Source organism: Protomyctophum bolini (assembly GCF_963924005.1).
Source record: "Protomyctophum bolini genome assembly, chromosome: 3".
NCBI lineage: Eukaryota > Metazoa > Chordata > Actinopteri > Myctophiformes > Myctophidae > Protomyctophum > Protomyctophum bolini.
In genome coordinates, this window is record NC_137864.1 from 10,571,453 (window position 1) to 10,594,295 (window position 22,843).

The following is a 22,843-nucleotide window of genomic DNA, read 5'->3' on the forward strand; positions in this document are numbered from 1 at the left end:
ATAAGTTGTTTACTGTAACAGCAAAGTCATGCAGTGTTTTAATTACTATGTAGGCCTATGCCCCTGCAAAAAATTTGAAAGGCCACTAAACAAGTACTGTGACTGACAATAATATTGTCTTACCAGGAAAGATGCATGACACTTCAACCCTCTTGTACTGGTTTTGGGGATGTCATTATTGGCAGAAATTAGTTCATTAGTTGCAAAAATAGCAGATCCACAAGGACACAACACTTTGTGACTTGTGAGCTTGGAGATGATTTATTTATTAATCAATCAATCAGGATAGTATGTCTTTTCATTTTTATTATTAGCCTATTGCCATATAGACATAGTTGCAACTTGCAACACCACCAGACAACACAGTTTACCGTTTCTGAATCTGATAGAAACCACAGACTACATTCACAATGTGATGCGATCATGCACCGCTAATAGAGACTCAAAAATATAAAAAACTATGACTCGCTATTTGTGCTTGAAAACGTACTATCCATGCTTGATGATGTTGGATAAGGAAGGCATACAGGCTTTCTCTGTTGCTTGTTGCTTTCACATCACATTACATCAGAGGGGGAGGACAGTTAATATACACCAGGTATTATTAACTGTCCTCCCTCTCTGCAAATGTACCATCCGCATGGTTTTTCTCACTCTCTCTGCTCAAAGACTCAATGCAAAAGTATTCCATTTCGTGTCGGAGCACACACTGAACATATATCTCCAAGCCCTCAACACGTCGAGTCAGCGATGTGTTATGGCTTAGGATCAGTTTAGCTATAATATGATAGGGCAGTATTTTCCTTCCCTGCCGCCACAAAATGGCTCAGAGCGACGCAGTTTTAGCCCTATGCGGCCTCTTTAAGAAGCGAGACCGACAAAATTTACGCAATTCCAGGAACACGGAAGCATTTCAGGAACACGGAAGCATTTCAGGGGTGAGCCCTAGATACTGGTACATACATGGTGAGTGATCACAACAGCTGAGACGGTCCAGCGCGGTCTCCACATTTTTTTCACATGATAAACTCAATTTGAGCTAAATTCCAATGCATTAAAATTTTCAATCGGCTCTAGGCCCGGGCCCTGGATGGAATGTAACCGGTGCGTTCACATTTTCTGAAAAAAAGAAAAGAAAAGAAAGAAATCTGTATAAAAGTCCATGTCATCCAATATCGTCCTTGGCATACTGTGACCATAAATTATGGTCGTCCTAAGTAGTCTTTGGCAGAGGAGGAGGATAGACCAGAGTCTCCGTGATAGACAAGCCAGTTGACAGTAATTACACATTTATCCGTAATATGGGGCCTTTAAAAAATCATAACATCGCGATTCCACCGGCCCATTACTGGTCAGCCCATCGGGCATATGCCTGCCTGGTGCGTCTGATCAATCAGAGGGTCACCATTTGGTTTGACCCCCTTGGCCTGACCTACTCGATGATGGGGGGGGGGAGAGAACTGGAGTGGAGAAGCGAGAGAGGAGAGAAATGTGAAGGTCACGCAATAGCCTGGATGTGCAGGCCTAGGTTGCTACAGTAGATGAGGGGGCAGCAAGAGGTAGAGGGAGGGAAATAGGTGGAGGAAGGGATCAGTATCATGTTTATACATCATCAATTGGTCCATTAAGTCTTTCATAGACAGGAGAAACAGCAACGTAAACGTAATAGAACAAACTTTATTTCTTTGTTTAGTTTCTCTGCAAAAACTCTTTAAGTCAACATGTTTTCAGTTCACCCAGGACAAATCAAAGTAACACAAAAGGAAAAAAAATAAAGTAAAAAAGTTATGGATGGACATGAAAAGCTGACAGGTCAAATCTGCATGGGGTGAAACAGTCGGGTCAAATGTACATGCGGGTGAGTTTATGGTTATGGATGCTAATGATGGTGATAGACCAATCAGCACTCTACTATGGAGGCTTACAGCGGTGGTTTTCAAAGTGGGGTCCCGGTGACCCCCCAGGGGTCCTTGAGGGGGCTCCATTGGTTCCCCAGCTAAATTACATAATAAAGCACCAAAATGTGTTCAGACCACTTTACCCTTTACACCGTTTGAAAATAGCAAATATAAAAGTCCTATAACGTTTTGGAAATATTAATTTCCAGATGGGCGGGTCTGCGGTCAAATACAAATTCACCTGGGGGTCCTCAACATGAAAAAGCTTAACCAATTGAACCCCGTCCTATTCTGGGGGCGAACATCTGGTGACCACGACAACAGATGCCGTAGCCTGAAGGGTACTGTGACTACAGATGTAATGGTCTAAATCAAAAGGTTTCCAAAAATAATATCTTTTTAACTGGAGACCCACGACCCCTGACAAAGCACTTGGAATTGTAGACTTTGTTTGACTTGGTTCCACAGATAAATATTGTGACGTTTGACCTTAGTTCCACAGATACATATTGTGAAATTAGTCAAATGGCTAATTTCACAATGTTGGCCTCATTTTTATGTAATATATTTGACAATTTGGTATTAACAAAAAAAAAACACACCAGTGTGAAGTGAGGGGCTCTCTTATCATACATCATCTCATTCTGGCCAATCACAATTTGCGTCCCCACTTTTTTCATCAATGTAAACACTCAAAGCTCGGCATAGGGGGGGCTATCGCCCCTCAACAAGGTCTTAATAGTCATCAAATTGTAACTATAGAAATGTACAGATACCCTGTATATGCTTATATTGTTGTTGGTTTGTTTACTGTTGAGTGAGAAAACAATGTTGCACATTAAGCTAATCATCTGGGGGTTGCTCAAAATGATTTGGGGACCCTCTTGGGGTCCCGACTCCCAGTTTGGGAACTGGCCTATGGCATAAATAATGCCTTAAATTTGGGATGTTTGCCTTCCTCACTCACTGTGGAGAGAAAACGGGTGAAAATGACAGTTTTGTTAATGAAATAGTATAGGATGGTAAGACTCTAGATTATCTTAAATTATATTGAAATGTCTATGAAATACAAATCTGGCTCACAAAATCTAATGCATGGAATGAATCCATAAGCATGCCCTGTCGAAGACCTTTTCTGTAGAAACATTATATTACACTGTATATATTAATAAGAATTATAGGTTTGTTGTGGCCAGCACCTCAACTACCTCAGTCATTTAAATACATTGCTCTCACACAGCATATGTTGGGTTTGGTTGTTAAAGTTTGTCTATCTTAAAGAAAACGGGGAAGATGGTCGACGCGACTCAGGCTGGGCGACATATCTATATCATATGGATATTGTTGTTACATGAGACCAGAATTTGGATATCGTTAATATGGCATAGTTTAAATATCATCTTTCCCCCTTTGTAATCACTTCGCGCCTTGATTTTATAAAGTTCAAACTATTTGAAAACAGCAGATCTACAAGCTCACAACTTGTATATTATATTATCCTTACCTTATTGATTATAACACGGTCAAAAATAGTGACCATTTCGTCCACATCGCCCAGACCTAGACTCAACTGTCTTTACTCATCGAATGCTGAAGAACAAAACAAAACAAAAACAAACCAACAGAAAATGTCGATACCTGGTAGTGACAATGTAACATGTGTGGACCTTTACACGGGTGACGGTAACAACATCGTTAAATATAGAGGAATGACTCGGTTTTTGCCAGTCAGCTTCTCATCGTTTCAGCTAAGGTTTGTTCGTCTTCCTGGTCTGCAGGTATTTCTGTAAAAGAAGGAACAAGAGCCAGAATTTTAAAAAACAGACCCGTCTGAACTGCATGGTGCTGTGCTACTGTACTGTGCAAGCCCTCCTCCCTGGCCTCTGTGTGTGTGTGTGTGTGTGTGTGAGATGCTGCTCAACAGTGCCATCGAGCGGTATTGCGATGGTAATATGGTGGTTAGCACCATAGACGCCCCTTTCGGCTCTGGAGCGTATGTGCTCAAGGGAGGGCAAAAAAATCCCGAGATTCCTTGCGAAGCACCGCAGAAGCATGAGTGTGTGTGTGCGCATCACAGAGCGCATGTTCGGGTCTGTTAAGTCCCGGAAAAGATGCGCTGTGATTAGCTAGTAGTCACTTGAGTGGCAGTGTGACGTAGGGTGCCATCCACTCTTCTGGCATACCAGTGTAAATTCTTCCGCCCTCCCGTCAACACACATGGCTCCAACGAACTGCATGAGGCATCTATTATTTTAATATCTTGTCAAAAATAACAAACGAGAAATTACAGTTACCGTGTGAGGCTCCCCGGAACATCCAGACCCCCAGGAACGCGCCCAGTGGGCCGGCCCGGTTCCGGTGACCAGCCCAACGTCCGAAAAAGGTAGTCTATGGCGGGACTTCCCAAGACTCCATCCACTTGCATGGATCAGTGAATTATCGGTGAATTATCTCCCGACAATGAGATAGTATCCCTTACATCAGGGGTGTCGAACTCAACTTGGGGCGAGGGCCGCATTGGTCAAAAGGTCACTTCATGGGGGCCACAACCAGTTGCGGACGCACGCTCGATGTCTCAAGCCCAACACACACCGGCTCCGTCCGACGTGGTGCGTTGCCGCGCGGCGACGCGTGGAAAATAGAACTGGTTCTATCGGCGTGTCAGGCGAGGCACACACACACACACACATGACTTTGTCCCTATAATGTGCACGGGCTACTGGCACCGTTCCACTTCATCATATCACGCAAGAGACGCCACACACCAGTATGGAAGAGAGATAGTCACTTTCTCACTTGTTGTAACTTGTAGGGATGCCACAAAGTGACCATCAGCCAAATTGAATAGTCGACAGCTCTGCCGATTAATAATCGATTAATTGAACCCACCCCCCATATTAATCAATATCAGATAAAACGTATAAGATTTTATATTATGCACATGCCATGGTCACATAACCTTATGTTGAGTGCATGCTTTGATGGTTACAGTTATATAATCAGTTTTGATGAGTAAACCTTTGTGGAGATCTTCTCAGTTCTCATTGTATGCTAGTTACTGCCATTCAGGATGGAAAATGAAATCCATTTGGATTTGGGGAGAAGTAGTTTCATAAGGGGCTGGTATGAAGTACTTGATATAAAGAGAACATGTTCAGTTCACTACTCTACACTCTACTCTACACCTGCCTTCATTTCATCTGATTGTCTGTCTGGCAGGCACTTAACAAGCAATCGTTAACTGTGTCTGCTAGAGAGAGGGGCAGAGAAGAGTGGCTTTGCTCAACTTGATTTATACTTATATCCTCCACTCTGATGAAGGTACATGTTCGATATATTTTTTGCTTGAGGCAGGCGGGCCAAATAAAATGACATGGCGGGCCAATAACACCTTGAGGCGGACCTAACAACTACAACGAAAGGTAAGAAAGCCTTCTAGCATGAAACTCACTTTGCCACTCGGCCTCCCCCCCCCCCCACGGCAGCGGTCACCGCATCTCATACTGAACACGTTATTAGTACATATTGAACATGGTATTAGTACATAAATCCAAGTTTGACAGTTAGTACTACATACCTCCAGGTCCTCATAGACAGACAGTTAGTAGTAGCCTGGCTTTGGCCATACTGATAACGTAGATTCACTTGAGAAGTGGGCTAGTAGTTGCCTTAACAGACAGACCCATCTAGCCAATCAGCGTAACAAAAATATGACGTCATCACAGTGCTAGCACTCGTGCTTGAAAGATACCGCGCTAAAAAGCAACCGTTTACGTGAGCGAGCTATGTCGGATATATACGTCAGAGTCTATATCTGAAATAACTGTTCTTATCCTTTCTGTGGAAACTTTTAAACTTGTTGTGTTGAGGGCAGCCATTGTTGTTTTGCAAGCATGCATGTTATGTCACCACATACACATAGAACAATCAGAGGATGCTGTTCACTGTAGTTGCACTGCAGTTGAAACGCAGTCACTGACTGGCCTGGTCATTTTCTCAACCTTCTGCATATTCTCTGTCTATGGGCCAAAGTTCAGACTCATACCGGGGAGGAGGCGTGAGTGAATCCACGTTAGGTGTCTGGCCAAAGCCAGGCTAGTTAGTACGTACCTCCAGGCTCTCGTAGTGCTTCAGGCTCTAGTTAGTACGTACCTCCAGGCTCTCATAGTGCTTCAGGCTCTATCTGCATCTATCCAAAGCCAGGCTAGTTAGTACGTACCTCCAGGCTCTCGTAGTGCTTCAGGCTCTAGTTAGTACGTACCTCCAGGCTCTCGTAGTGCTTCAGGCTCTAGTTAGTACGTACCTCCAGGCTCTCGTAGTGCTTCAGGCTCTAGTTAGTACGTACCTCCAGGCTCTCGTAGTGCTTCAGGCTCTAGTTAGTACGTACCTCCAGGCTCTCGTAGTGCTTCAGGCTCTAGTTAGTACGTACCTCCAGGCTCTCGTAGTGCTTCAGGCTCTAGTTAGTACGTACCTCCAGGCTCTCGTAGTGCTTCAGGCTCTAGTTAGTACGTACCTCCAGGCTCTCATAGGGCTTCAGGCTCTAGTTAGTACGTACCTCCAGGCTCTCGTAGTGCTTCAGGCTCTAGTTAGTACGTACCTCCAGGCTCTCATAGTGCTTCAGGCTCTAGTTAGTACGTACCTCCAGGCTCTCGTAGTGCTTCAGGCTCTAGTTAGTAAGTACCTCCAGGCTCTCGTAGTGCTTCAGGCTCTAGTTAGTACGTACCTCCAGGCTCTCGTAGTGCTTCAGGCTCTAGTTAGTACGTACCTCCAGGCTCTCGTAGTGCTTCAGGCTCTAGTTAGTACGTACCTCCAGGCTCTCGTAGTGCTTCAGGCTCTAGTTAGTACGTACCTCCAGGCTCTCGTAGTGCTTCAGGCTCTAGTTAGTACGTACCTCCAGGCTCTCGTAGTGCTTCAGGCTCTAGTTAGTACGTACCTCCAGGCTCTCGTAGTGCTTCAGGCTCTAGTTAGTACGTACCTCCAGGCTCTCGTAGTGCTTCAGGCTCTTGCAGTGGCTCAGCTCTGCCTCCTGGCCTCCGGTGAAGAAGCGGTTGCACACTTTACAGAAGAAGCCTGTCTTGGGAACCAGGTACTCCATGCCTGCAGGGGGTGCAAGCAACCACCACAGACACATTATTATTTATATAGCACCTTTATCTAACGTGCTTAAATAGATAGTGCATTACATTCACCCATTCACGCACACATTCATACACCGATGGCGGCGGAAACCATGCAAGGCACCAACCAGCACTAACTCTGTGGGACCCCAGGTTCGAACTGGCAGTAGTGATTTTAGACCGCCTCCTAAAATAACTTAAAAAAATTAAAATAAACAAGTCATCCCGGTCGTTTCACTCATATGGATATGAACTATCAAATGACTGAGAAAATGCTAATGTTGCCCAGGAGGTTGGGCACCCGACTGGTAATCCAGTCGCAGTGTGCCGCGGGTTCGACTCCCGAGCCCGACACGGCCTTTACTGCATGTCTTCCCCCATCTCTCTCCCGTTTCCTGTCAGCCTACTGTCTGTCCCTTCAAAAAACCAATAAAAGGCGTAAGCCGCAAAACAATATCTTAAAAAAGAAAAAAGAAATGCTAATGTAACTGCTGCTGAATTAGTTAGATTTTCGCTAGAAACAGACTATCATATTTGAGTGACACCTCCCCGACAATATCGCAGAGACAGCTTGTTTTGTTTATAATGAGCCTATAGCTGATGGCATGGAGGGTATCTCACCGACTGCAGTGGAAGGGTCATATGGAGAGAGGTCCTCGGGTCCTCCAAGCGTCAGGCGCTTCGCTGAAACAGACATCGCTGAGTGTTAATTTTTGAATGGTTAAATACAACGTTAACCCATTTAGACCGTACAACGAGTTATTATTATTATAACTAATCCAACCGACGGGGTGCTAGGACGTGTGTACTGTAACACGTCTTAGCACATTTTCAATGATATCAAACGAGAGAAGAATATTCAAAAAAGTATTATTTTTTTTGAGTTCGCCTCCTTGATTTGATGACGCACAAGCCGTGCATAGGAGGGGCTAGCACCAGTCAAAATTTCAATATCACAACCAAAAGAAAGTCCTATTATATGATTTGTGAAACCTTATGAAAGGATAAAAATCACACCCGTGTGAAGTGAGGGGCACTCTTAATAATTATCATACGTCGTCATACATCATTAAATCTGGCCAATCATTAGTATTTTAATGTTTGTGTTGTACACAGATACTCAAAACTGTCCATGCATTATCAATGGCAATAAATGTTTGTTAACATTAAATGCCACTAAAAGCTGGACATAGAAAATGCGCCTTCCGTTTAGACAACGGCATTGTTGGGGGTTGCAACAAAGTAAAATCAATTTTCAGAGCGGACATCTTTCAAAAGACTGTGCCTCGTGTCTTCATGTAAACATGAAATACGAAGGAATCTGCAAAACGTGTGATGTCATGACTCTGTTCACGTCGGCCGTTCTGGCATGCAAAAGTCACAGACTACTAAGTGACAAGGGAACACAACTGGACTTTGCCGTTTTCTCTGTAGAGACCGTTACCGTGTAAACGTGGCCTAACTGAAATCAGAACTTTAAAGGACCTAACATAAAATGTAACTTTTTAAGTTTTTGAGCTCCCCTGAATATTTTCTATCCCCACAAATATGCAATTTTGAACAATCAGGATTTCTCATCATATAGGGACTTTTATGGAAATTGCTCTCAGGAACAGCTAAACTGATTCGGTCGTATTTGTGATGTCATCAATGTCACCCTACTTTGTATAATTCCTCCCTCTCTCTTCAGTTCCAAATTTGCATTTCCACTTTGTTTACAATGTCCGCCATTGTTGATTTTCCAAGCTGGCATGGAATGGAAACAAGCCTGTGTTATCTAGCATCAGTATTATAATGACTAAAATATTAAATAAGTTGCATATCAGCACCCCCACCAACTCAGGACATTGTGGTACTGCAGCTAAAACCGCTTCAGAAGCAAAACAGAAATGCCATGGACTGGTTATATCAGATTGAGGGACATAGACAATAACATATTAAATATTAAAAACCGTTTTAAAATTCATGTTATAGCTGCTTTAATCCATGCGTACCGGTGCAGGGGAGGTCGGCTGTGTCTCCCACCTCATCCACCGTCACTGTGGAATCCATGGTAACCGTACCGGTGCCGGGGAGGCCAGTGACGTCTCCCACCTCGTCAACCATCACCGTGGCAACTGTATCGGTGTCCGGGAGGCCAGTGACATCTCCCACCTCGTCTACCACCACTGTGGTATCCATGGTAACCGCACCGGTGCCAGGGAGGCCGGTGACGTCTCCCACTTCGTCTACCATCACCGTGGTATCTATGGTAACCGTACCAGTGCCGGGGAGGCCGGTGACGTCTCCTACCTCGTCTACCATCATTGTGGTATCCATGGTAACCGTACCGGTGCCAGGGAGGCCAGTGACATCTCCCACCTCGTCAACCATCACCTTGGTATCCATGGTAACCGTGCCGGGGAGGCCGGTGACGTCTCCAACCTCGTCAACCATCACCTTGGTATCCATGGTAACCGTACTGTTGCTGGGGAGGCCGGTGACGTCTCTAACCTCGTCAACCATCACCGTGGTATCAATGGTAACCGTACTGGTGCCGGGGAGGCCTGTGACGTCTCCAACCTCGTCAACCATCACATTGGCATCCATGGTAACCGTACCGGCGCCGGGGAGGCCGGTGACGTCTCCAACCTCGTCAACCATCACATTGGCATCCATGGTAACCGAACCGGTGCCGGGGAGGCCGGTGACGTCTCCCACCTCGTCTACGGTCTAGGGATGACAATGTCACCGTACAAATAAGTTAGTGGAAAATGGAATTTCTTGCCTTTTAGTTTCCTTTATTTGGTTCTTTCTTTTTTCACACTAGTCTACACCAAATCCATCAGCCAAAAATAGCCGATCTACAAGGAATGACACCAAAACACACACCAAAAACATTTTATACTTTCAAAAGCTTTCTTTCCAAAAGAAAGTGGAAATAGCCGATCAACAAGCTCACAATGTGATGCATTGTGACATGTTTTGAACTTGTTTATCGGCTATTTCCACTATTTTTGAATATATTTGAAAATGTATGAACATTGTTCAGTAGATGAATTCATGCAGATAAAATGAAAACGATTCCTAAAATTTTTAATGTTAAATAATGGCTGTAAGGCAACAAGCCTTGTACCGTCGCTGTGGTGTCCGTGGCGACGAGGGAGGCGTCGGCGGCCGGAGGGATCTGGGTGACCGTGGTTTCCATGGCAACGTCAGCGGGGGCGGGAGGAGAAGAGGGCAGGTCCCTGGTGTCTCCCACCTCGTCCACGGCGGCCTCCCCAGCAGCGGCCGCCTCCCCATCGCCGGTGGTCCCGACAGCGGCGGTGGTCTCCTCAGCGGAGGTGGTCTGCCCAGCAGCGGTGGCGGCGGTGGTCTCCCCAGGCAGGTCGGTGACATATCCAATCTCGTCCACCGTCACAAACTCCCCAAACTCCCCCAGGTCGAACGGGAAGTCTGGCTCCGTCTCGTCTGCCGCGACCTGGAGGATGATTTTGTTCCATTTGTTCATTGTTCTCAGAGCATAGCACGCCAGAGGAGTCAGAGCATGGTGGGAACAAACCGTGTTTATCTAGCTGTGAAATAAATTTAAACTGGAGCATCTCGTAGTAGTGCAGTAGAGTAGACAGTACAGAAGTTGACATTTCTTTTGACAATTTGTTGATATAAAGGGAGGAAATATTCAAATAACTTTCATGAGCATGGTTAAGTTGGTAATTGGTTCTAAATGTCGGTTTTTTTAATGGCGTTGTTGGCGCTGTGGGAGTTGATAAAAAATAAGTTAATTAAGTCCTCGGCAGACATTGAACCTGTCTGACTGCCCCCCTGGTATGGATTATATTTGGGTTCATTGCCCCCAGCCCTAAGCTGAGGTTTTGGGGAACGGACCTTTTTGACCTCGCTGGGCGGCCTGTCGGGTCCGTCTCTCAGCCTGGAGCTGCGTCTGCTGCCCTCTGACCCTCTGGACCCAGAGGAAGGATCCTCCCAGTGATTCCTCCTCCTGTCCCTCCGCTCCGCCTCCCTCCTCTCCAACTCCTTCCTCTCCTTCTCTCGTCTCTCCCTGCAGGGGTTGGAAAGAATACATGGTTGCTAGGAGTTCAGCAGTGCTAGCACCCCATCCCCTCCCATTATGTCAGAAGACGCTGAGGGTTAATTTCACCCAACACTGCAGAGCACCTGTTGTCATTTATATTCATGAACGTCTATGTCATCACGCAGCACATTTTCACACACAGGAAGAAATTAAGATGGGATTTTATGACTTTTGATTTTTTGTTTGGCATCCATTGTTAGGTACTGTATGCCCGTATGACCACGGATATGCTCTAAACGTGTGAAAGGGTATTTTTTTTCATTTCACCAGACCAGATCCTAGAGAAAATGTTATTAGTTAGAAACAGCTGATCTACAAGCTTGTTAAATCAGGCATTTCCACAATATTTCTGAACTTTCTGAATCTCAACCCTGATAAATACACCTAAAAGACAATATTAAAACTAAACTAAACCCAAGCCTTTTCAAAAAAAAAAAAGTAATCAAAAACTAAAAGGAAAAAGATAACAAAACAGTAAAAATAAATATATATAGTAACCTTGTTTCTCTGTCCTTCTTGGCTCTCTCTCTCCTCTCTCGCTCCCGGAGCTCTCTCTTGGCGTCGCATTCTTTCTTCTTCTCCCTCTCTTCCTCCTCCTCCTCTTCCTGCGTTTTCACCCGTTTCGCCGCCGCCTCCTTCTTCTCCCCCTCCTGTGCGTTTAGGACACTGTCGCCTCCCTGTGCCCCGGAGGTCTCTGCCGCTCCCGCTACCCCGTCGCTGCCAGGAGGCGGCGCTGCCGCCGTCGCGGCGTCGGCGGGTTGGCTGGCCGTGCTCGTTCGGCATTCGACCAGCAGCGCGTCCACCATTTCTGGTGTAACCTGAAGCAATGGGACGTGACAAAATGAGGTTCTTTCCTACGGGTAAGTGATATTCTTTTGTTAAACGAAAACTGTTTAACCCATTCTGACCTGAGATCAGATTCATACGAGGTTTCCACGGGACACACACTGGTCTGATGAACCCATTCTGACCTGAGATCAGATTCTAAAAATGTCAGTCGTTCTTCGAATTTTTCAAAAATAGCAGACCTACAAGCTCGTATCGCGCCACTCGGTGGCGCGATATGAGCTTGTAGATCTGCTATTTTTCAATAGCTAAAGCATAACATGATGCTAACACCAAAATGGGTGCCAGGTCAGAATGGGTTAAATAGCTCTATATTGTGAACTCAAACTTCAGGCCTTTGTCACATTCATCTTCTAAAGAGCACACATTCAGCCATTGGTTATCTCTGCACAGACCAAAGGCAGTATACACATCCCAAAGGCCCAGACTAGGGAAAGGAATCGCACCACCTACGTAGACACACCGAGGCTTCAGGAGTCCCCAGTTGATGTTGGCTAGTCCGCACTCTTGCATTGCTGAGTTATAAATATGGGTTTCAATATATTTCCTTCCACCAGCACTAGTTGCAGCCCTACTCCGCCGCTCAGATCCTCAAAGCCAGCACAAGCAGAATGAGGAACACTTTCCTCCCCTAGGCTAAATCAGTTTTTATTTATTTTAGAAATAGCTTTAGGGCTGTAATTACGTTTAGTATTGTTATTATACTGTTTTTATTGTGCATTATGGAGCACCTAAACCTATGCTTTTCACAGTGGATGAACTCGTACATCCTCGTGACAATAAAGCTCTTGAATCACACACCTTAGGACGCTCCACGTCGTTGGGGTTGCTGGACGAGACCTCTCCATCAACGGAGCCGGAGGCCTGGATCTCATGTTGTCCGGAGTTGGTCTTGTCAAGTCCTTCTCCTTCTCGTGAAGCCTCCTCGCCGGGTTTGCCCTCTGCCGGTCCTTTGCCGATCGGCACTTCGGCGTCTTCTTGCTTCACGTCCGCCTCGGCGTCGCACACCGGCGTGGCAGCGCCGGTAGAACGCTGCTCTCCCACCTTCACGTCGTCTTGGGGTTTGCTCCGTTCCTTCACAGCGGCTACACCTGTGACAGTTATGACGTCATTTTAGTTGATGGTTAATTGTCATAGATTATCAACTATTATGTATGCGTGTGTGTGTCGTGATTTGGCAAAAATGTTATATAAAAATATAAATATCGGATCTGGAAAAATCGGTAATCGGCATATACTCAAAATCGAATGATCGGGAAAAACCACGATACGATTATTGTGAATGTTTTTTAATCACCATAAACGATAATAACGATTATTGGCCATTTGATCGTTGCCGCTGCTCTCTGCGCCGACTCTCCACTTACTTTCATCGTCCTTCAGCTTCTTGCCGTTGAGCTTTTCAACCGCTGCTACGTGTTTTTTTCCCCCCCGCGCGAGTGTTCTAATGTACATTGGACGACGTTATCTGCCACTCACAGGACAGCATAAGGACAAACTACACAGCGAACTAGGACTTTGCCGTGGTCATTGTGAAACTCGAGAAGTTCGTCCACCTCTGCGGTGGCAGTGCCAGTCTCACCGTCACCCTCCGTGTCTCCGCCGTCCACGACGACGACGTCTTCTTTCCGCGTCTCTCCCCCGGGGACAGTCGAGTCCTTCTCTCCGGGTGCCGCCGTGTCCTCCTGGCGAGCCGTGGCGGCGGCTGTGTGGCTGTCCGAGTTGTTGTTGGCAGGTGACTTCTGAGGAACACGTGGATTAAAGCTAAATGAAATATCACGACTGAAACATGTTGTTAGGCCAAGTCCTAAATAATGTACCGTTTGTGAAACGGGGTGGAAGAAGCATCCACAGACTAGAGCTGCGTTTCATAATTAATTATTAGCACAACGTGTACAATTATGTGTTGGTAGCCATGCAGATTGAGGATTTAACCTCAACTGAAAGTGTTGATTTTGACAACACATTTTCATTTACTTTTAGTCATATTTTAGTCACTTGAAATGTTTTAGTCGACTAATATCCACCGTTGATTTTGTTGACAGAAATCTGTTCTGGCTGGCCTTGATGGTGTCGTAATGGCCGATTTCACACTTGATTGCATTTTGAAAATAGCCGATCTACAAGCTCACAACATGCTTCCATAGAAGGCACACCTGCGTGGCAGTGACGGTAGAAATCTGCTCTCCCAGCTTCACGTCCTCCTGGGGTTTGATCCGTTCCTTCCCAGCGGCTACACCTGTGTCACAGTTATGATGACATGTTAGTTGATGGTTAATTGGCATAGATTATCAACTATTATATACCATATTATTAGGGTTGTCCCGATCCGATCACGTCATTTTCAAATAAATCTGAATCGGATCTGGAGCAGAAAAAACGTGACGGGACATCCCTAGTACCAATATTATATCCATATCATGATATCAGACTGGATATCGTCTGTGATTATGCATATTATACTATTGTGATATATGGCATAAAAATACTCAAAATCAAATGATCACAATCGGATAGGGAGCGAAAGAACGTGATCAGGACATCCACGATACGATTATTAGGAGTGTTTTTTATTAAAGAACGTGATCAGGACATCCACGATACGATTATTAGGAGTGTTTTTTATTAAAGAACGTGATCAGGACATCCACGATACGATTATTAGGAGTGTTTTTTATCACCAGAATTATTGGCGGTTTGGTCCTTGCCGTTTAGCAACAGTGTTTTTTTCCCCCACGTGTATGTTGCGATTTAGAAAGGACAACGTTCTTGCCGTCTGCCCAATGACTGTACAGTGGACAAAGTACACTGTACAGTGGACAAAGTACACTGTACAGTGGACAAAGTACACTGCGTACTAGGACTTTGCCTTTGTCGCTGCGAACCTCCGAATGTTGCGAATGTGTCCACCTCTGCGGTGGCAGTGCCAGTCTCACCGTCACCCTCCGTGTCTCCGCTGTCCACGACGACGACGTCTTCTTTCCGCGTCTCTCCCCCGGGGACAGTCGAGTCCTTCTCTCCGGGTGCCGCCGTGTCCTCCTTGCGAGCCGTGGCGGCGGCTGTGTGGCTGTCCGAGTTGTTGGCAGGTGACTTCTGAGGACACGTGGATTAAAGCTAAATGAAGTATCACGCCTGAAACATGTTGTTAGGCCAAGTCCTAAATTATGTATAGTTTGTGAAACGGGGTGGAAGAAGCATCCACAGACTAGAGCTGCGTTTCATATGTACAATAATGACGTTTTGGTAGCCATGCAGATTGAGGATTTAACCCATTTAGACCAGACACCAAATTCTACAAATGTCTTCTAAATCATGACAGTTTTCTGAAAAACCTCCGTTTCTATGTCAGTCAGTGGTGAAGGACCCCCAGAATTATCTGTATCTGGACACGGACGGTCGGACCCCCATCTGAAAATATGCTGTTCCAGGGACCCCCCAGAAGCAAAGATTTGAGTTAAAAACGTTCACTCTGAAAGAGTGAACGTGAACGACTGTGGCTCAAGAGGTAGAGCAGGTCGTCCAATGATCCATCCACAGGTTCGAATCCCGGCTCCTCCTGGCTACATGTCGAAGTGTCCTTGGGCAAGACGCTGAACCCCAAATTGCTCCCGATGTGCAGGTTGGTACCTTGCATGGCTTCCGCCGCAATCGGTGTATGAATGTAATGCACAATCTATGTAAAGCGCCTTGGATAAAGGCTCTATATAAATGCACCATTTACTATTTAATATATATTCAAAGATTTGAGGCACATTTTCACAATTTTTCAAAAATAGCAGACCTACAAGTTCATAGCACGGCACTCTGTGCCACGCTATGAGCTTGTAGATCTGCTATTTCTCAACAGCTAAAGCATAACATAAGGGGTTCCCGCCCAAAATGGGTTAACCTTACGTATTTTGACCAGCTATGACGACGTCGAAATTAGGGCCGGACTTTAACACGTACATTTCCAGGTAGGTGGTGATGACCTTGCCCTGGGTGCTGGGTTTGGGTCTTACCTTGGGTGCATCCAGGTAGGTGGTGATGACCTTGCCCTGGGTGCTGGGTTTGGGTCTTACCTTGGGTGCATCCAGGTAGGTGGTGATGACCTTGCCCTGGGTGCTGGGTTTGGGGTCTGCCTTACCTTGGGTGCATCCAGGTAGGTGGTGATGACCTTGCCCTGGGTGCTGGGTTTGGGGTCTGCCTTGCGGCTGAAGGACAGCGGGCAGGTCTGGATGATGCAGGGGTACCTCTGGAAGCGCTTGTGGACGGCCAGAGCCAGGGCGGCAGTGGCCATCTCACAGATCATCTGACGGAAGATTGGACAATCAGTTGCAGGGTGCAGAGTGTGTAAAAAACAAACAATAACTCAAGCTTTTAGGGGGGTGATCCTACAAGGATTGTGATCGAGGACCAGGGCGCTGTGTCTCATTCTCACCATGCCGTGGCTGAGGACCAGGGTGTTGTGCACCGTTCCAAAGCGCTGCACCAGATCCTTGACCTCGGACGGGCCCGTGGGCGAGCTCGGGACGTTGAAGATCACCAACAGGCTGCTCCAGCCTACGGTCGCTAGTGCCCCCTGAGGCAGAGAGGAGAGGGGAACACCATTCCGTCACTAAACCTATTCTGACCTGAGATCAGATTCTAAAAATGTCTTCTGCATCCTGACAGTTTTCTGAAAAAGCTATGTTTCTGTGTCAGTCGTTCTTCGATTTTTCAAAAATAGCAGACCTACAAGCTTGTAGATCTGCTATTTTTCAATATGTAAAGCATAACATAATAACCAAAAGGGGTTCCCGCCCAAAATGGGTTAATTAAGCCAATTTAGTCAACTCAAGTTCAGGTTGAACCTACACGGTACAGGCAAGGAGGCCGACCGTAGTACCGAGGGCAAGACCACAGGGTTTCTGAACAGCTTCTACCCGGTTGCCATCAGACTGTTGGTAACATAAGGCCTGACCACTGCCTGTCATCAGGATGGCTTTGGACTTATTGAAGCGTTTCCTCCTCTGTGACTAACCTCATGCACAAACTGTACCAGGTGCATTTTGTATGTAGATATTATTAGATGTTTGCCTATCCTTAACATGTTTCTTATTATTTCCTTTCTCATTGCTCTCCCTGACCGTCACCTCTCCCTCTTCTTAGTCTTTTACTCTTCATGAAAGCAACACAACGATGGGGATTTGCACACAAAACATATTTCACCATATGTGTAAACCCGTGTTGTGACAATAAATAAAGATTCTGATTAGCTCACAGCGTGAGCTTGCAATCAACCAGATATATATTTTCAAATAAAAAATGAAATAAAATAAACTAAACTGATTAAAATACAATTTAGATTATTTCAAATCAGTCTCGGGTTTAAATCACATGGAATGCAACATATCACTGTTCTGCCCCAATTTGACTTGACTTGTGTCCATAATACAAGTGAAAGGCTGAATACTTACTAATGGGTCTTCCGATACCTTCAGAAGATTGTACAGCGCCACCTACAGGAACAGTTAAAGGGGGAGTGTCAAAGCCCGAGATTAACATTGCTGATAAGGTACATCACGTGGTCTGAATGAAAACAGTTTCAAACGACACGTGACTATATCTCAGGCTCTGACGTGACCTAGCATCTAGCCGAGCTGAGTGGCTAGCGCACAAAGGCTAGTGGTTTTGAGGTAACCTTTTGCGTCAGACTAGGTGAAAGTGTAATCAAAAAAATTATTTTATTGCTCGGAAATCTTCCTTACAATGACATTGAGTTGTTGCACTGAACTGAACTGAGCTGTTGCATAATCGCAATTTCGCGTGACTAGTCCGTCTGAAGCCCACCACACACCGGCTGCGAAGTCCCCCGTGTGTGCGAGAGAGAGAGAGACCGCCCCTATATCGGTGTGTGTGTGTGAGAGAGAGAGAGAGAGAGAGAGAGCGAGCGAGCGAGCGTGTGTGTGTGTGTGTGTGTGTGTGTGTGTGTGTGTGTGAGAGAGAGAGAGAGAGAGAGAGAGAGAGAGGTGGAGTAGTCACAGGCAGTGGTTACGTGAAGCTCCAGGGCTCCGTGAGCCCTGTTCAGCACTTAGCCGGCTGAGGGCGTGTCAGCGGGGGGGAGACAGATAGACAAGATGGGTACGATGGAACCCGTCGCGCGGAATTGCGATTATGCAACAGTTTTCCCTAAAACTTGGACGTCAACTCGGTGTCATTCTGGCGAGTTTTTTGTAGCAAAAAAGTAATTTTTCCACCAAACTTTTACCCAGCTATGAGGCTGAAGGTGGCCTCAAAACCACTAGCATGAGTTGATAGCCACCAGGAACGCTAACTCGCAGAGCCCAGAGCCGCTCTGACATTTAGACCAGATACAAGATCAATTTCATTGGTCAAATTGAGCTGGCCCGACTTTACGTCACAATCTAGATGCTAGCGTTAATAGCCTTAATAGCTTCCCGAGGGGCGTGACATACCCGCTTTAAGAGTTATTTTCAGGCTTGGCTTCAGGACAACAGGAATGATGTTTGCCAGAAAACTGCATGGGGTCAAGTTATTTCCCCAAAAGATAGAAACCCTTTATGCAATGTGTGTATACAAATGTTTGAAACACAAATAGACATAAAACTATATATATAAGCACTACACCACACCAAGAAATGATCTGAACAGATTAGGATAGTGGAGACGTAGAGAGGATGACAGATAAGAGTAGAAGCCTACCGGTGTGTTGCGACTGACGGCCTGTTTAAAGTTGGTCAGGGTCAACGGAGAGTCGTTGATTTTGGCCGGGATGAAGCTGTGGACCTTCACCATCTCCTCTGCCGTCTCTGCGTCTGGCATCAACAGCAGCGCCTGGCCAACACACAAAACAACCCCACCTTTCAACTTTCATGCTGTACCAACATTCTCACTTTTTTTTAACCACATGAACCCTAGCTGAACATAAGCAAGTTCTGAACGTGTTGAAATGCGACGTGTGGTGAGGAGGACAAGACCAGACCAATTACAGACCTGTGAGGGACTTTGGTCAACAAAACATATTGGATTTAATTGGATTAGTGCAGAAATATCAGCCCTGGGCCACATCTATCGGGTCTAACTGGCCCCACTGGGGGGGAAACTGCTCAGTACCTGACGTTTTAATTCGATTCCGATTCAGAGGGCTAGAATTTGATTACTGGGGCTACCATTTGATTACGATTTGATTACACATGAATCGTGATGCCAATAATATAAGAATCAAGTGATATAATCTCCCCATACAGCCAAATGCTGGATAAAAAAAGAGACAGACACACTTGCCACCTGACGAAGACGTCAGGTTGAAATGTCATTCCATTACAATGTTCTAATCTGCCATTTCATTTGTTCTATAATCACTTGTTTGCTTCCATAATGTGATGGACTTGGCAACCCACCTTCCCTAGCTGTGGAGCCAGGATGAGGTCAGTGGGAGCTCCAAAGGGCTGGGCCAGTTTGATGACATCACTCTCGGTCCAGCCGGTCTCAGGTAGTCCAGTGATCAACACTGTGCCGCTCTGAAACAACAACAGCTCACACATCAACAATATGCATAGATAGAATGTCATGGCAATAGTCATGGCTGAAATGTTTTGTCAGTCCTAATCTGTGATTTGTGAAACGGCAAGAAAAGGAGTGCCTCCCACACTAACGCCGTTTCCTAAACACATGACTGTTATGTAGAATTGTGTTATGTTTAGATCATCCCAAAATGTTCCTGCCATTCCATACATACAGAACAGAAATAGCAGTTCTTTCCCGTGCACCATCATATCGCTTGGACATACATACCTCTTCTGAACTCTTGGCAAGTTTCGGTCCATTTCCTGTAAGGGAAAACAGACAATAAGGACATGGAGACAGAATGAGGATGACTGACTTTAAAATCCATAGAACACCATAGATTGCTTGTGTAGAGTGACTTTGGTTCTAGAACTGGTTCTGTTCTAGATTATTGTAACCTTGGTGCTTTCGCGAAACCGCCCACGAACCGGCTTGCATTTCCACCAGTTTTCAATCGTCAATGACAGTAAAAGGTGACTTTCCACCAAAGAGACTCTTTCCAGGTCCAACAGACTAGAATTTAGTTCAGCACAAACCAGTCGGAAAATGGAACATTTTGCGCATGCAAAAAAACAGCCTGCAGCGCTGTCTGCAGTGTTGCCAGGACTGCTTATTATAAGCGACTTTGGTCTTGTTTTCCTGTAAAGTCGTGTAAATATTCCAACCTGTCGGCACAGCGATATTGACAAACAACGTGAGCTTGTTGGCAGAAAACGCTTTCAGACTTATTCTGCCGCTGAAGCTCCACCAAATCATGCTTGGTGGAGATCTGGTTTAACTGTTTCCTGCTTTCTTTTTTTATGATGATTTTTCGCTTATTATTTATTATCACATCAGTATCTCCCAACCTGTAGAATAGTGACACGCCCACTTTGGTTCCCAGTTCAGGGCAAGAAAAAGTATTTTTTGGTTCCAGTTCCGAACCAACTTTTACGGTTCTGCACCAATTAAACATGTTTGACCTGGTTCAAACCCGGTGGAAAAGGGGCCACAGTAGGAAATCTGAGACACAAATGTGGATGGTTGTTCAGCTAATTTACATTATGGTTCTTGGTAATGAGGGTCCCAGATACAAGAAACAATACTGAAGTTTGTCCATGGGTTTTGGGTGTTATCTTACCTGAATCCTCGCCACCTGTGGTAGATTTCCTGTGAAGAGAGAAACACAACTTTCTTTTCTTCGTTTGTTTTTTTTACCTCTGATGTGTATGTGTTAGAGATGGGGGGGTGAGTGAGAGGGTAGGAAGGCCTTGAAGAGAACACACAGGATGTAAAACATCTAACATACCCATTGCTGAATGTTGATTTGTCTGCTTCTGGTTTCTGAAAGGAAGGAGACAAAGCCATGAATAAAATGCAACAACTAGACTACCTGTATGCATCATACAAGAACCAAGCACCATTGAGACATAATATGTACGTAGATGCCGGCGCTGCATTGTCCACTGGATCACATTGGCCAATGGAACCAAATGGACCTGTAAGGGTCCATTTGGTTCCATTTGTACACTCAAGAGTTTTGGGGTTCCGTGGCCTAATGCAATTGTTCTCAACAAACTATTAAAACAATGAAACAAACCAACCATTGTAAGTGTATACAGGCCAGGGTGTCTGCACATTTTTAAAGTGACAATTTCATTACTTTTAAGTCAAAAAAAAGAGAATTGAATGGGAACATTTGTGTTAAAAGTAATCAACAAACCATCTATAAAACGGTCAAACATTGGCCAAATTGTCAAATATCTCAGAAGAAAGAGGCGACAATCGGCTATTTTCAATATTTCTAATAATAATAGAGCAAATTGAGTGGCAGTGACTTGAAAAAGTAAGTTTAATGTCATTTAATGCAATCAGATATGGCTGTTTGGATGTATGGGCTATCAAGGCCAGACAAGTATTTGTTTGGCACTCAGTAGGCGTTCCTGCATATTTTACAGGTATGATGTCGTCAAGCACATACTCAAGCACAACCTCTATATTGTATATAATATTTATCTGTGCAACTGAACTGCCTTTTTGGGAACTTAAAAACTAAATTAACAAAATAAAGGGACCCATAAAATGCGTCTGTGAGTGACCCAAAAAAGGGAAAACAGTGGTGTGACTGTAAAATCCATCAAACGGTGTACATTCCATACCTTGGCTAAGGTGGCAGTAATGGTCTGGTCTTTGATGGACAGTCTGGTAGACCGGGCCAGAGCCCGAGCATCCTCTGCTGTCACCATGCACACCGACGCCTAGCAACACAAACATCCTGTTATTGGACTGCTATAGGTCGACATATACTCTACAGGCTATTTGACCAAGAAAAGTCACGTTAACATTTAAGAGTAATATACTGTATAAAAATAAATGTTAAGCATGAGAGTAAACAAGAAATGCTGCATCCAAAATTGCATACAAACCATCTCCTATACCTATGTTTGTCTGTAACTCTGTCTGCCTGACCGTTCGGTCTCAAACTTGCCATGTGTCTTTGGTTCCAGGTGGTCCCCAGCTAAATGATGGAGAGCTGGCAACCAAATGGACCCTCATAGATTTTTAACTCTTGTGAAATTAAACTAAATGGACCCGTTTAGTCATGTGCTATCTGTGTTTTGTTCATCTATGAGATGCAGATCGAGATGCGATTAAGTATCAGCAGCATTGTATTGGTATTTGGGGATGTTTACAGTTTGTTTTCACGTCCATTTGCACTCACTGAAAAGTTTGAGATATTTTAACAGTTTAAGTACAGTTTAATACAATGCTTAAATAATTGAGCCCAAGAAGGCAAGAAAACACTGGCTTGTTTCCATTTGTGTGAGCATTGAAAAATAAAGACAAATGTGTGAAATGTCTCACTCTGTTGTCCAAATTATGGTTTTAGCTAATCCAACATGCATCACATTCACAGCTATGAAAAAAAACCCGAAAATGACTCCAGTGCGCCCTCAAGTGGTCAAAACCCGGTTTTACGTTTGGTTTGGTTTTATTGAATACCATACTGGTTTTGTTTTTTTCAAACCGTCACATCCTTAGTTGGAAACCACTGCTCTTATAGATGACTAGCCTCTGACAGTGTGTGCAAGTGTGCGTTTTCACAGCAAAGCGGCAGGCGTACCTTCTGTCCATTGGCCTTCTCCTCCCTGCTGCCAGACAACACAACCACGTTGTTGATCTTGCCGAAGCTTCCGACCAGATTCTTGACCTCGTCCTCTGTGGCGGTGGCGGGGATGCCCGTCAGGTAGACCAGACGAGACGCAACGATGTTGGACGACTGGGAGCTGGTGGTGGTGACTTTCTTCTTCTTCTTAGCTGGTGGAGCTTTGGTAGACTGCATAACATAAGACTTTTTAGATTGTGGAAGAGCCAGGTACTAA

At 45.1% G+C, this 22,843-nt stretch overlaps 1 protein-coding gene across 3 annotated transcripts in view; it reads right to left on the bottom strand.

The window, feature by feature from the left end:
• Positions 1-1,657: 1,657 nt before the first annotated feature.
• The window catches only part of LOC308313287 (uncharacterized protein), a 55,563-nt gene continuing 34,377 nt past the window's right edge, over positions 1,658-22,843 (bottom strand). For 2 of the 3 annotated variants that reach the window (XM_080760324.1, XM_080760326.1), the window contains exons 8-28: positions 22,585-22,797; positions 21,620-21,718; positions 20,770-20,804; positions 20,602-20,630; positions 19,710-19,744; positions 19,316-19,435; positions 18,618-18,749; positions 17,372-17,413; positions 16,354-16,494; positions 16,060-16,224; positions 14,870-15,026; positions 14,090-14,172; positions 13,516-13,675; positions 12,735-13,024; positions 11,586-11,905; positions 10,883-11,054; positions 10,131-10,475; positions 9,010-9,727; positions 7,637-7,699; positions 6,874-6,995; positions 1,658-3,682 (exon numbers count right to left, since the gene is read on the bottom strand). In XM_080760324.1, the coding sequence (XP_080616450.1) occupies positions 3,647-3,682; positions 6,874-6,995; positions 7,637-7,699; positions 9,010-9,727; positions 10,131-10,475; positions 10,883-11,054; positions 11,586-11,905; positions 12,735-13,024; positions 13,516-13,675; positions 14,090-14,172; positions 14,870-15,026; positions 16,060-16,224; positions 16,354-16,494; positions 17,372-17,413; positions 18,618-18,749; positions 19,316-19,435; positions 19,710-19,744; positions 20,602-20,630; positions 20,770-20,804; positions 21,620-21,718; positions 22,585-22,797 (3,477 nt within the window). In that variant the 3' untranslated portion in view covers positions 1,658-3,646. The remainder of the gene's footprint in view (positions 3,683-6,873; positions 6,996-7,636; positions 7,700-9,009; positions 9,728-10,130; positions 10,476-10,882; positions 11,055-11,585; positions 11,906-12,734; positions 13,025-13,515; positions 13,676-14,089; positions 14,173-14,869; positions 15,027-16,059; positions 16,225-16,353; positions 16,495-17,371; positions 17,414-18,617; positions 18,750-19,315; positions 19,436-19,709; positions 19,745-20,601; positions 20,631-20,769; positions 20,805-21,619; positions 21,719-22,584; positions 22,798-22,843) is intronic. The other variant, XM_080760325.1, reaches the window with a different exon arrangement.